Genomic DNA, 14,969 nt, shown 5'->3' with positions numbered 1-14,969 from the left:
TTGTAATCTAATCACACGGTTTCTACTAGTTCTACAGTACATAAATCTTGGGGGCCATCTTAGAATTATGCCTATTTCAGACAGTTTTCCTCTGAGTTGGGGGGAACATGGGGTGGGGTGGACAGGATGAAATCTATTTGGGGACTTAGCAATAGGAGACCAGCCTGGAGGCTGTGGCCATCACAGAGAAAAAGTGGTAGAAAAGAAATGCATGGATAATGGGGAAGATACCATAATGGGTAAATTTACAGGACCTGCTGTCCTTCTGCCTAAAATGTTCTTTTCCTACCTTCCCTCATGTCTGGCTCCTTCCCACCCCACTCATTTTCCTACCCACTTATGTCATTTGCCCCTTCTTTACATCCTCCACTATCCTTAAACACATCACCCAACTTACTTCCTTTGTGATACTCATTTTATATTAACATTTTTTTCATCTGTCTACTCCACTCAACTCCCAGCTCAGTAAGGACAGAGACAATGTCCCATTTGCACATCTGTGTATTTCCAGAATAAGACCTGGTATATAGTAAGAACTCAATAAATATTGAATGAATGAAAGGCTAAATGAATGGGTGAGCAAATGATATGGAAGGACCAAAGAAGAGTCCAAAAGCCTGAGTGTTGGGTGTGGATGTCTGGAAGAAAGGCAGGAAGTGGAAGCAGATTAAGGAATGTAGGGAAATAGAAGATCTATTTCAGATAATTTGAGTTTGGGACAACCATGGAGCAATCATGCAGGTAAGTCCAACAAGCAGCTGTGAATGTATGTGTGGATATACCACAGAAAAGACAACAATATCCAACAAGAATAAGAAACTGTGCTTTGACCATGTAAAAGCATGTGCTGTAGAGTGAATGTTTGTGCCCCCCCAAAATTCATATGTTAAAATCCTAACTGCCAATGTGATGGTATAGGAGGTGGGACATTTGGGTGGTGATTAGGGCTCCACCCTCATGAATGGGATTAGTGCCCTTATAAAAGAGACTCCAGAGAGCTCCCCTCAGCCCTCCCACCGTGTGAGAACACAGCAAGAAGACTGCCGTCTACAAACCAAGAAGTGGGTTTTCACCAGACACCAAATCTGCCAGCACATTGATGCTGGACTTCCCAGCCTCCTGAACTGTGAAATATAAATATTTATTGTTTAAGTCACCCAGTGTATGGTATTTTTGATATAGCAGCCCAAGCAGACTAAGACAGCATGAAAACTTGATTTTAAAATAAGCCTTCATTGGATATTACTCATCTCTATTTACAAAATCTCTGCTACTTGGAATAGTTGTCACTATGAAGATTAGAATTAATGTTAGGATACAGGCAGGGCTAAGCATCCTCTTTGGGCACAGTTCCATCATTATCTGAAAAACTGTGGGAGAACATAAAGGCACACAAACCAGCATCTAGAGTCTTCAAGGTTAAAGGTGTGTGAATATAAGGCTGGGATATGCTGGGCCATCAACCAGCACTGGTAGAAGCTCTCCGGCAACCCAGTGTTGTTATGCTATGCTTTTTATTCTTTCTCCCTTTCTCTGCTCACCTCCTTCAATGAGTACTTCATCTATCTTGTCTCAGCCTTTCTGCTCTGTTCACTCAAATACCCCTTTCTCTCTAAGTTTCTCCAACCAAATTATTTTTCTCCTGCCACATGTATCAACCTGAGTATTTCTCTAGTAACCTCTTTTAACTTGTCTTTAGAACCTTTCTCATCATGTCTATCCTCCCTCCCCTCCCTTTCACAGGTACACTGCAGTGGTCATGCCAGTTCACTACCAACATGGCACAGGACAGAGCTCCTGTCGGCGCGTGGCCCTCATGATCACGGCTGTCTGGGTGCTGGCCTTTGCCGTGTCTTGCCCTCTCCTCTTTGGCTTCAACACCACAGGTAACAGTGACGGCCCCACTTCCAATAGCGGCGTGATTCACAGCACATCTGAATGGTTGTGAGTGGTGCTGAGCCCTGAAATGTCTGACCCCTGCTCAATGTAATCAAATGAGGATGCTATAGACTGCAAAGCGTTGGCCTTTATTGATTACAAATAAAATAGAAAACAAAACCTCTTCAATTAATGGCACAGGAATAATGTTCTGCCCCAATTAATGAAAAGTCTGCTTACTCCTATTTTGAAAGAAAAGCCATTGTATTCATTTGAAGAAACGTGCCAGTTAAAAAACTATGCTATATGAATAATTCAGGTGAAGTTTACTAACGAAAAGATGATAATTCATAATGGATTTACAATGCAAAATAACATATCATGAAAGCCCTGGAGTAGGGTATACATTTCTAACTTTTTATTCAATAAAAATCTTTTCTGGTGTTTGGGAACTAGGATGAATTCCTAAATTACTGGAGGATGTATTTTATATTTTTTAATATGCAAAAATTTTGGCCATGGTGCTTGGCACATGGTACATTTTCTGTTGGATGGATGGATGGATGGATGGATGGATGGATGGATGGGTGGATGGGTGGACGGACAAATGGATGAACAATGTGTATATCTGAGTTGTCTGGGATTTTAGATATGACACCAATCTGAACTGACACCTCACAGTGCCTTCAGCGTCTGTTCCATGACCATCTTTCAGCCTCAAGAATTTCATGTGTTGAATGGAAACTATTAGCACATATAGTATAGTTACAGGTATTGAAAATAAACAGAGTGTTCACTAAGAGAAAACTGATTGACTCGTGTTCTAGTGTTCATCTGGACTTCTTAGTTTCTCCATTTGAATTGATTCATTCAATTCCTACTATGTTCCAGGTTCATGAATTGCTGGTATATATGTACAAGTCATGTAGCTGTGTACTTATGTGTATACAGATATATTATATGTACACATTACATATAAATACAGGCAAATCTTATATATAGTCTTCAAAGAGTCATTTGTTGGTCAATTATTTAGAAGTCAAAATACATTTAGGAAGACAGAGGCTCTGGAGTCAGAAAAATCTAGATTCAAACTCCAGTTCTGCTGCTTAACAGCTGTGTCTGCTTGAACAAGTTACTTAACTTTTCTAAGTTAAGCTTCCTTGTTGATAAATTTGGGATAACAATATAGCATGGCATAAACTTGAACAAAATCAAATATGTGGACTAGGTCTATGTATTTAGTTAGGAAGTTTTCAGTATTTATTTTTATATATGGCCTCCTACAAGTAAGTCCAGCAACTTCATCTCTAAAATTATATGTTAGTTTGAACTCTTTATAACAGATGACATATTACTGCATGTGTCATATGTCTTTACTTATTACTGTTCAGGGTTGTAATCAAACCATGCGTATCTTTATACGTGATTCAGGGTGAATTTTGACTCTATAATTTTCATTGACTCGAATCTAAGCCTACATATGTTATAACTCCACTCTACCTCCTTCACAGAGTTCTTTTACAAGTAAGTGAGGATTAAATTGGGATAACATACATAGATGTGCCAAGCACATATCACCTGCTCAAGGTTAGGCTTGTTTCTCTGCTGCATTAGAGGTTAAGTAGCCAAGTTATCCAACAAAGATGTGCCTGGTTAACTCAGGGTGTTCCTAAAATATGATGTTGTTATTGTCTTTGCATTACTCTTTAATGCTTCCCATTATCAGTCACCAATGTCACGTTATAAACACAAACATGCGTTTGCACACACATGCACCAAGGCGACATTCTCTAACACGACTGTAGAAGCTGACTCTGGCGCTCAAATACCATTTCAATGAGTCTAAATGTGCCTTGGGGGTTAGTCCGATAACTAAGCCACCTTCTATATCCATGTTTCTATGAGAAAATGCCTTCTAAGTTGGAATTTGTAGTATGGGCCACTTCCTACCACTGCTAGACCAAGGCAATCTGTAACCCGGCCAGCAGCAAAGCCCCACCAACTTTTGCTGGGCGGAGTGATTCCTCTTCCTCATTCTTAGAGGCTGGCAGGGGTGGTCTTTCTCATGCGCGTGTGCGGGCACACACACACACACACACACACACATACACATGCACACACACACACAGATACACACATAGAGACACACACACACATACACACACACATACACACAGATATACAGACACACAGATACACACACACACACACACCCGGTAACACTTAGTCAAAATCTGACATCAGACAGAGTTCCCAGTTAAAGTCAACATATAAAGTGAAGAAGAATGATGACCTAATTGCAGTGTTGTTCCCACCAGTGACATCTTTATTGTTTCAGATACAAAACTCAGAAAAATCTTTCCAAAAGGATTTTCAAATATAGAATTGAGAAGGCAAAAAATGCTCATGACTTACCACGTATAGGCTCACTTCTTTCTCATCTCTCTCTCTCTGTCTCTTACTTTTAAATGTATTAATTAGACTACAGTAGGCTCTCCATGTATTCATGTATTGTGCTCAAGTGTAAGGTCCATTGCAAAAGCCCAGTAGGTACTAGCTAGTGTTATTGTTGTTATTATGATTATGTATTAGAAAATGTTCCTCTGCCTCAAAATTTAACTGTGCCCCTGCTCCAACGGATATCTAAACAGTGGTAGTCCTGTTGGTGGTCAGAGAGCAGCCTAGTCATCTCATTCTAGAACATTAGTTCAGGGAATTCGTGAGCAGGACTCAAGGCAGAGAAGCCCCACCAGCCTTCTCTGCCTCAGTCTGACCTTCACAGCAAAGCTTCATTATCTTGATAGATGTGGGTTCCTCCAGCACCTCTTACAGCTCTAAGGAATTTCCCAAGTTCATTCAAAAGCCCAATATAAATGACTTCTCTCAGCCATTTATTTCTACTCCTCCTGTGAGAAGGAGAGGAGAAAAGGGCAGGATACTGCCAACAACACCTGATATTGGCAGTGGCTGGATTTTCATGAGGTGCAACACAAAACAGAACTTTCTGGCAGGGCTCTTCTTTTAAGGAAATGGGCTGCCACGTGGGACTCTGAATTGTCAGAGAATGTAACATAGAGGAAAGTTGAATTTCAGGTTCTTCTATCTTGGAATTGCTCTTATTGTCCGAAGAAAGAGTGACATGCATGTCTGGATGCACACCTAAAGCAGGATCTTGGGTCACAGAGAGTTCCAAGGCTGTGGGGCCTGGCTGACCTGTGTTGCCCCAGGTCCCAGCAGAGACCCAGCAGTCAGGAGCCAAATATCACATCCTCAACAGCCCCTGATGGCAGCGGAGGATGGAGTGTTAGTGCTAGAGGAAACCTGAAACATCCCTGATCCTTTTATTTTACAGATAAGAAAAATAACTAGTATTTAAATGTCTGTTAAATCAGATAGCTATTGGGTTGTTAAAAATTCCAGAATGGATAAGCAATAGCTGGTGACCAGGGTTTAAGAAACTTCCGAGGGCAGAAAAACTGAAAGTTGAGAAAGTCCAACCAACTGACATAATTTTCCTCTGAAACAAAGAAATGGAGGAGGGCTATTTAGATTTTAGCAATAGAACGCCTCACCTGGCTTTCAGAGCCCTGCATCTGGGGGTAGGGGGACTTGGCTGAGAAGCACAAAGAGAATACTAGGCTCATCTTCGATCAGATTCATTAAGATCTCCTGTCTTTGGAAACAAATTGAGGACAAATCCTTCAATGAACTAGAAGTTCATGAATCTCTCAACTCAACTTGCTTTTGACTTTGCCATTCACATGACTGTGGGGCTCAAGGTCCCAGGCTAGCGCACGAAAGACATCTAGTGTATCACCGAGCACAGCACCTTGAATACAGCAGGTGCTCTGTAAACTTGTGTTGAATGAGTCAGTGGATGAGTCCTCCTCATCGTTCTTTCCTCCTTAGCTGTTGAGATTAGTTGGGATAAACATCCCAATCTCAGAGGATGGGGCGTAGCCTCCTGGCCTTCCCTATTATGCTCCAGCCAGTGACTGCTGATGTGCTTATGGAAAATGCTCATCTGTACAGTCTGCTCGTTTATTCATCATTCACGTATTCATTCATTCATTAACTGTCATGCTGACAGCACACTACCCTTTCAGTTAAATAATCAAGACAAGGCACCTCATCTCCTGGGGAAGCCTAGCTCCTGGGGGCCTCACTGCCCTCACCACCTCCTCAGGACTCAGCAGAGAGAAGCTTTCAGAATTGCTGTGCGTGGTGTTTCACTCTGCGCTGCCCACAGGACACACACCCAGGCCAGGCCTGGCGGAGGCTGGGGCAGGGCCCCACTCACTGCCCAACCGCCTCCAGCATCACTCTGCCTGCTGACAGGCCTCATGGGGGCGCATAACATGGAGAAATTCTGGGAGAGGCTGCAAAACTCTGTCTAAGGACAGGCAGCAGTTTCTTAGGTAGGGAAGGAAGGAAGGGATGACAGTGCAGGTTTGGGGATTGTATACCGAAGATCTTCATTGATCAACGATTTCGAAATAGCTATGTGCTCTCTCTTCACTCTGTTTCTCATACGTATGCTTTCAATATTTCAACGTTTCAATATTTCAATGCTTTTAATGGAAAAATAAATACTTGCACATGATAAAACATAAGGTATAATGAGGTCTATATACAGACTTACCTGTACGTCTCTCTTCTACCCTAGATTGCCAGTCCCCCTGTGCCCTCCCTAGAAGTGAACACCCATATTCTTAAAAGATAATGCTCAGGACTTCCCTGGAGATCCCGTGGTTAAGACTCCGAGCTTCCACTGCAGGGCGCACGGGTTCAATCCCTGGTCAGGGAACTAAGATCCCGCATGCCACGCTTGAAGCAAGTGCATACACACACCCGTGCGTGGACACATGTGAGTGTGAGTGTGTGTGTGTGTCCATGTTTACACAAATGGAAGCATACTATACCCATTTTGGCTCTTGGCTTTTTAAATGTAGTTGTTAATATATAAAATATAGAGGTCAGCCTCCCAAAACCCAGAGGAGGATAGAGAAGGGTAGATGGTATATCTGCAGAGACACATAGGGACTACCCAGCACACCAAGGATGGTGACAAGACGAATAGGGGGAAAGTGACCCTGCCACCCCTCTGACACCCTCTCACTACAAAACGTGCTGAGGTACCTCCTCATTAGAGGAGGCATTTCAATCATAGTCAGACGCTGACAGCAGGGGAGCTGACTGCAGGGGAGGGGTGATCACTGCCAGCATGGCTGCTTACAGATTCAGAAAGACCACCAGCCACCACCCTATCCTTACTCTCAACCCCACTCCCCTAGAAGACCAGAAGATGCCATTTTGGTGACCACTGTTCAGAGTTTTATGAGCCATTTCCTAAAAGATGATGATATAGGCTTTGGTGAGATGACATTAATTTTACCTGATTTTTACCCCCCTACAAAGAGAGTCAGAGAAGTTGGAGTAGCTCATAAAGATTCTGGTGGCAGTGCCATCATTAAAATGCCCGACCGAGCACTGAATACATGCTTTCTTGTTCATTTTGTTTTAATTCTTAGCTGTTGCTCCCTTCTCTCCCCCACAAATATTGTTCCCTATAAGTCTCTCTCCAAATTTTCATTCCAAGTGATACCTTCCCTTTCAAGTTCAAAAAGCTCAGAGGAAGTATATAATAAATAATTAATAATATAATAAATAATAAGAGTTACCATTTTGTCTCATAACCACTACATGAGACAATATTTTTGTCTTTCTTTTATAGACCATGAAACTGAGGCTTGGCATAGTTAAGTAACATGCCCAAGGTCACACAGTTAGTAAATGGAGACCTGGGTCTCCCACTTCAGGCTGCCTGGCTTCTACCTACCTCCATAGACCAAGAAGCAGAATGAGGGGCCCATGTGGCCACGGCCCTCTCCCCACCAGTTCACATCTGAGGCTGCATCTTCCGAGGCCAGAGTTTGGGTTGGAGGATGCCCATCCCTTTATTAAGATTGGCTAGATGTGTCAACACCTGTTGCTGACAGGACAAAGTGCAAATTTGTCATGCCCCAATAGTAGAGGGAGGTGGAGAGTCAAAATCATAGAACATTGGTTTTAGGGTCAAAATGGCTGGAGGAACATATCCAGACTGTGTGATGTTAGGCCACTTACTGAATAGCTCTGAGCCTTAGTCTGCTCATCTGAGAATAGAGACGGTAATGGCACCTGCCTACATCATGTTGCACATTTATTAGGTAAGATAATGTGTCTAAAGCCCTTGGAATCACCTGGAAGATATTAGTTTCCTTCCACTTTCTTTTTCAAGATGGGGCAAGTTGTAGGCCTTACTCTGGCTCCTGGAGGGATCTCAACATCTGCTAGTGAAGAAGACAAAGCTGCAGGGCCCCCTAAGGAGGAAGTGCAGGAGCATTTCAGAACATAAAGCAAGGACAAGGATGTGCCTCGATTCACATTGCCCATGATGACAGTAGGTTTACTGGCCCTTTTCCCATCTCAACCTTGAGCAGTACTGGGATTCGCCGAAAAATAGACTTGCCTGTATTCAGCCACCACCTGCCCGACAACTCAGATTCAAAATCAGGGACCTGGCATTCTCAGCAAAGAAGCCTTCCTCCTTTCTTTCATTGCGTGCAACAATCCTCTGATGCCTCCACACAGGCAGGCCCTTTTCTGGGGGCCGCACCCCTCCTGGGAGCCTCTGCTCTGTTGCTCTGTGACACCCCCCAACCCCAGCCTCCCAGGCCGTGTTCCTCTGTGACGCTTAGTGCAGCAAACGGAAGGGATCGTCTGTCTGTCTAGACTGGGAGCTCCTTCAAGGGGGGACACTGTGTCTTATTCATCTTTGCAGCCCCATTGTAGAGCAGTGTCTGGCATGTGATCATTAGTAAATTTTCTTTTTAATGAACTGTGCATGACATCGGGATGAATTAGACCTCCTACTCTCAGCGAGAGGACGACGTAGGTGTCTGAGATGGCACCCTCACGAGTTAACAATCAGGCCATGTGTGCTAACTGCACAGTAAAGGGCTGTGGGGCACAAAGGAAGTAAGAGTCACTCCTGACTGAGAAAATCAAGCAAGGAAGCCTCCACGGAGGAGGCAGCACATAGACCGGGACGTGATGAGGGAGTAGGTGGGACTGGCCAGTGCTTCTCGAAGCTCCACTGTGGATTCGATGGTGGAGACACCACACAGGGTGTGAGGTCTATTTTGTGCCCCCTGCCGAGGTCCCATACTTGGCCAACTACTCTGCTCTCTCCCCTTGTCTCACTCCCAGGAGACCCCAGCATCTGCTCCATCTCCAAGCTCCACTGTGGATTTGATGGTGGAGACACCACACAGGGTGTGAGGTCATATGTTGTGCTCCCCGCCGAGGGCCCATACTTGGCCAACCACTCTGCTCTCTCCCCTTCTCTCACTCCCAGGAGACCCCAGCATCTGCTCCATCTCCAACCCTGACTTTGTCCTCTACTCTTCAGTGGTGTCCTTCTACCTGCCCTTTGGGGTGACCGTCCTCGTCTATGCCAGGATCTACGTGGTGTTGAGACAGAGGAGACGGAAACGGATCCTCACTCGACAGAACAGTCAGTGCATCAGCGTCAGGCCCGGCTTCCCCCAACAGGTAAGCACCCTGGAGGGGCAGGAGGAAGACAGCACCCAGCCCCGTGGCCTCCAGCCTTGTGTCCAGCAGTGCATGCTTTTGCCTGTTCTGCCACATCGGGGACACACATCTGATACCTTTTAATCAGCAGATATTGGCTAGGCTTTAAAGGTAGGAAATCCAATCTCAAAAGTGCATTGATAGTCTTCCCTAGAGCACACTTGACTTAGCGAGATGATAGGATAGGTTCTGGGCTTGTTCTGCTCCCCTTCAAAGTCTTTCATTGCCCCTAAATGGCCAGCTGTTCAGATGTCACACAGGTATGAAGTTTTAGTGTGGCAGCTTTACCATTCGCTGATGCCAGGTTTCCAGGAATGACTTTTTGGCCAGATCATTACATCAGGAATCACTGGGGGTCCATTGAAACTTCTTGTCCTTTCTAGATCTGCCTCTGTGTTGAGGCACTAACCAGCTGAGGGAGTGGGAGATGCTGATGACACATTTTTATTAGGTCTTTCAAGGCGCTGAAAAGGAAGGTCACTGAAATCTTCTGATTGCTTGGGCTGTAAATTCTGCTCATTCCAGTGCCTGGCACATGCTTCAAGGTGTACTTGAAGCATGAATGGATGGATACCAATCACTTGCAATCTGCTAGGGAAGAGACAGCAGGAATATTATACAGCCTCTGCCTTCATGTAGCTTAGAATCTTAGACAAGGAAATAAAACACACCTCCACCCAAAATTAATGAGCAGCCCAACACTGACTGGGACGTTTGCCAAATGTGAGATGAAGATAACTACGCATCTAAATATTAAATGCTGGAGAGGTTATGAGAAGACAAAAGTCCATATGCTCCGGAAAGGCTTCATAGAGTAAAAATTGAGTTTGATGTTGAAGGCAGGTACACATTGGATGTCTAGATCAACCTATAATGACTTGAATGAGAATCAGAACCTCAAACTCAAAGTCCCAAGACTTGCGTAGAGCAAAAATATTGGCCCCTGTGAAACAGGAGGTCAGGACCCAATACGGAGGATAAGAACACACTGTATTCAAAGCATTGTCACCTATATGGCCCAACTATATAGAGCTTAACCCACAACTGTTTCTCCTTCAACCCACCCTAGTCTTCCTGGCTACGGTTGCACCCTATGTGACAGTTTTTCAATAAGGGCCAGATTTCCATCAGATGCCATGGGGAAAATGGTGAGTAAGCCATGCCTTTGACTGTAGGAAAAGAATAAGAAACCCTTTCTCGAGACATTGGCTTGACTTAATTCCGCTTCCACCCCAAAATCAAATTTAGCGCCAACCTCACACTTGCGTCTGTAATAAATAACAGATCTGAGATTCTGCCTGATTTGAGCTTCAGAATAGGCATTATCAAATAATATTCCAAAAGCATATGACTGTTGGGCTAGATTCCAATGACCAGAGCCAAGGACTCTTGGATGTGTTGTGAAGATACCATCCAGAACAACCTGCATTAGAGGAAACAGGGCATTGCTGAAACAGACATGAGCAGATCCAAGAAAAGCCGAAAAGGGAGACTGAAGGGAAACTTTCAAGTGCCTTATTTGCCATTAAATATGGGGAAAACCAAGACAATTTCATAGTCACCCTGATTCTTATCCTTCCAATTCAAACCAGCCCCAAGAAAGCCAAGTGCTGCATGGAGCCTGAAGGTGTTAGATAAAAGACCAGTATTCCTCTCCCTGAGCTCCACAGCCAAGTAAATATTAGGAATGAAGCTTCAAAAACCCATAATGATGAATGTCTAAGCCTTGTCTAATCTCCGTATAGTTAATTAACCACTTTTACATGGGCTGGATGTAGCTATTACAGGCTCTTGCTGTAAATGATTTTTTTTAATAGATAAGAGATTTAAAGTCCGAGAAGGCTCCAAGGCCAAAAGAAGGAAAAGTGTTGACTACAGAGGAGAGATTGAAGAGTCAAGAAGTTGGCATTGCCTGGAGTGTGGAGAATTGGGTTCTGTCCTGCCATCTGGGAGTGGAGGGCTCTGCCAGCCAGATCCAAAGCAATCCAATGTTTCTTCATGTCAGTCATGGAGGTGGTGATAAAAGTTTGCAGAGAGAGCTGAAAAATACACTCATCAATATAGAATCTTGGAAGAATCACTTTCCTTCTACATGACTGAATTTCCAAATCTGTGAAATGGAGGCAAGCTGTACTAGATCAGTGTTCTCAAATATAAGATTTCATAAATTTTTTTTTTTTTGGCTGTGCTGGGTCTTCGTTGCTGTGTGGGCTTTCTCTAGCTGCCGTGAGCGGGGCCTACTCTTCGCTGTTGTGCATGGGCTTCTCATTACAGTGGCTTCTCTTGCTGTGGAGCATGGGCTCTCGACGCACAGGCTTCAGTTGTTGCAGCACACAGGCTCAGTAGTTGCAGCACGTGGGTCCTAGAGCTCAGACTCAGTAGTTGTGTAACACGGGCTTAGTTGCTCCGCGGCAAGTGGGATCTTCCCGGACCAGGAATCAAACCCATGTCCCCTGCATTGGCAGGTGGATTCTTAAGAACTGCGCCATCAGGGAAGTCCCAAATCTGAGATTTCATAAGCATTCTCAAAAATCTGTCCCTAGTCCTTTAGTTTCAGAAATAACGCATCTTTTAGAAGATCACTAGATGCCAGCTCAATCATAAAATATAATCTTGGTTACAAATGGTCATTCAGATAAAACACAGTATACTTATATTAATTATTAGAAAATTCCATCAAAATGAAAACCAAATTTTAAAAAATATGTTATGATAGGATTCCTACAAACACCTCTGTGGAGCATGGTTTTTAAAACACTAAATAATCTTGAAGCCCACTTACATTCATTCATTCATTTATTCAATAATATTTCTACGTCTGTACGGTGTACCAGCCCTGTGTGTCTAGAAAACTATGATTCCTTGAACTAAGGAGAGACTAGTGAACGTTCTTGGTTGTTGACACTGACTAACTTATATAAAAAAGGAATTTACCGGAAGGATATCAAGTAGCTCAGACTCAACGAGAAGGCTGAAGAACAGCTTCAGAAGATGCTGTTCATGCCTAAGGAAGAATCTGGTTCAAATACCTAGGACACTGGACATTGACTGTCACACTGCTAGATGAATTCTGAAGTCTCCCTGCTTCATGAGCTCTAATTCAAGGTTGTCGGTATGAATCTCCAATTGGCTGGGCTTGGTTCAGGTACCAGAGTTCTAGCTGCCCAGCGGGGAGGTCAGGGAGAGTGAATATCTGGCTTTTATGGCTTTAGTAAGAGTGCTGGGGAGTCCTGCCTTCTACTCAAGATTGACACAGCATCTGATTTTTCAAACATGGAAAGAAGTTCAGACGTTGGCACACACACGTCCTCCCAAAATACCAGAAACTTTCACGTATCTTCAGTTTCCTACCCTCAGAGTCTGCTCATCCCAAACCTGTTTCTTTTCATTTCCTTTCTATTTTACCAATGAGGCTCAGAGACATTTAATTAACTTGCCCAGGATGCATCAACTAAGTAGGAAGCTGAGATGAAAATCCTGGATTTTTAAAAACTTTTTATTATTGAAAATTTCAAAACTAAAAAAGTAGAAAGACAAATATAACTAAGCTTTCAGTAGTCATCAGCCAGCTCCAGCAATTATCAACTCATGGCCCCGTCTTCTTTCAACTACACTCCCACCTACATTCACACCCCTCCCCACTGGATTGTTATGAAGCAAATCTCAAACATAACAACATTGCAGCCAAAAATATTTCTCTAAGACTCTCTAAAGGATATGGGCTCTTTTATAAAACACATAACCACAATACCACATCACACTAAAAAATTTAATAATAATTCCTTACTATCATTAAATATCCAGTCAATGTTCAAATTTCCCCAATTGTCTTACAGATTTTTTATAGTTGGTTTATTTGAATCAAAATTCAAATAAGACCCATACCTGGTAAGTGGTGGTGGTGTTGTCACTGCAATTTATTTGTTGAAGAAACTGAGTCATTTGTCTTATCGTTTCCCACTTTCCAGATTTTTCTGCTTACATCTCAATGGTGCCATTTAACATTTTCCTCTGTATATCCAGGTCATTCTACCTTAAAAAGGCCAGGCTATAATTCTATTCTACCCTCCTCACGGGATTATTGTGATTCTCAAGTGTTCTTTATGTGGTAGGTGCTTTTGAGTTGTAAAGGCGGAAGCAGATTTTGTTTGCCTTAACTTCCCATGAGCCCACCACTCTCAGATGCACCCTCTGTAGGTTTCACACAATGATGGCTTCTTCTTCCTTCATTGCATTCTGTTTCCCTTTCAGGAACATTCAGAAGATAAACAATATCCCCAGAAATGTCAGGACCCTCTCTTGTTACACCTACAGCCCCTCTCCCCTAGTCAGACACACATGGAGCTGAAGCGCTACTACAGCATCTGCCAAGATACTGTCTTGGGAAGACCAGGCTTCCAAGAAGGGGAAGGAGAGTTGAAAAGGGAGGGGAGGACTCGGAACTCCCTCAGCCCCACCATGGCACCTAGGCTCAGCTTAGAGGTTCGAAAACTCAGTAATGGCAGGCTGTCGACATCCCTGAAGCTGGGCCCCCTGCAACCTCGGGGAGTGCCGCTGCGGGAGAAGAAGGCAACCCAGATGCTGGTCATGGTGCTTGGTGAGTCAGGTTAAGTTGGGATGGGTTGGATTATGTTGGGTTAGGTTGAGTTCAGTGGAGCTGGTGGAGGATACTAAGGTAACCATATTTAACAGAAATTGGAAATCCAACGACTGTAATATTTATAAATGTTTATAATGTAAATGAAAAGAGTTTGTGAATAAATCTTAACTCTGGTGGAAATTCAAAACACCTAGACTGAAATTTATGAAACCGAACAAGTCACATAATTGAGCTGTGTTTTGTGTCTATCACTTGGAATTATAATGGATAAATCAAATAATAAGTAAGATAATGATTCATTAAAAGCATCTAGCACTTACTGGATATTTCCTACCTGCTTACCTATTTTAAAATATTAAGTGAAAAATGTGAGGATGCAAAAAGACTACTGTCATATGGTATTATAACATCTAGATTATTTTAAATACAGAGAAAAAAAGACTGAAAATTAATTCACTCAGATGTCAAAAGTGATTGATTGTCTTTGTGTGGTGGATGATTATTTCACTTCTTCCTACTTTTGCATATTTACCCAGTTTTCCATAATGTATAAAATCAGGGTTGGTTTTTATAGTAGAAAAATATAAATTTATTTAAATAAAGAAATTAAAAATTGATAAGTTGCGGTACCATACAGAGTTAGTGAAGGTGAACATATCCTGTTCACTGTCACAGACAAGCCCCAAACTACTCATGTCTTAGGGGCTTCTCCTATCCAGGGAACCTCTATGTTAATCCCCTCAACAACCTTAACTATATGAATTGCATCTTTAACGTCTTTTTTCCTATCAGTGCCTAGGAACCTATCTTGCATGGATAGACATAAAATAAATATTTGAACTGAATTGAGAAG

The 14,969-nt window shown here is 43.0% G+C and overlaps 1 protein-coding gene across 2 annotated transcripts in view; it reads left to right on the top strand.

The window, feature by feature from the left end:
• Positions 1 to 14,969, top strand: part of DRD3 (dopamine receptor D3) — a 36,763-nt gene that overhangs the window by 21,309 nt on the left and 485 nt on the right. The window contains exons 3-6 of one of the 2 annotated variants that reach the window (XM_060099875.1): positions 1,744 to 1,886; positions 9,281 to 9,477; positions 13,831 to 13,966; positions 14,066 to 14,113. In XM_060099875.1, the coding sequence (XP_059955858.1) occupies positions 1,744 to 1,886; positions 9,281 to 9,477; positions 13,831 to 13,966; positions 14,066 to 14,113 (524 nt within the window). Of the gene's footprint in view, positions 1 to 1,743; positions 1,887 to 9,280; positions 9,478 to 13,830; positions 14,114 to 14,969 lie in introns of both variants that reach the window. The other variant, XM_060099874.1, reaches the window with a different exon arrangement.

The sequence above is a fragment of the Mesoplodon densirostris genome, chromosome 5, assembly GCF_025265405.1.
Source record: "Mesoplodon densirostris isolate mMesDen1 chromosome 5, mMesDen1 primary haplotype, whole genome shotgun sequence".
Lineage (NCBI taxonomy): Eukaryota > Metazoa > Chordata > Mammalia > Artiodactyla > Ziphiidae > Mesoplodon > Mesoplodon densirostris.
The sequence above is the reverse complement of the archived record's forward strand: the minus strand, read 5'-3'. Positions and strand labels throughout refer to the sequence as shown.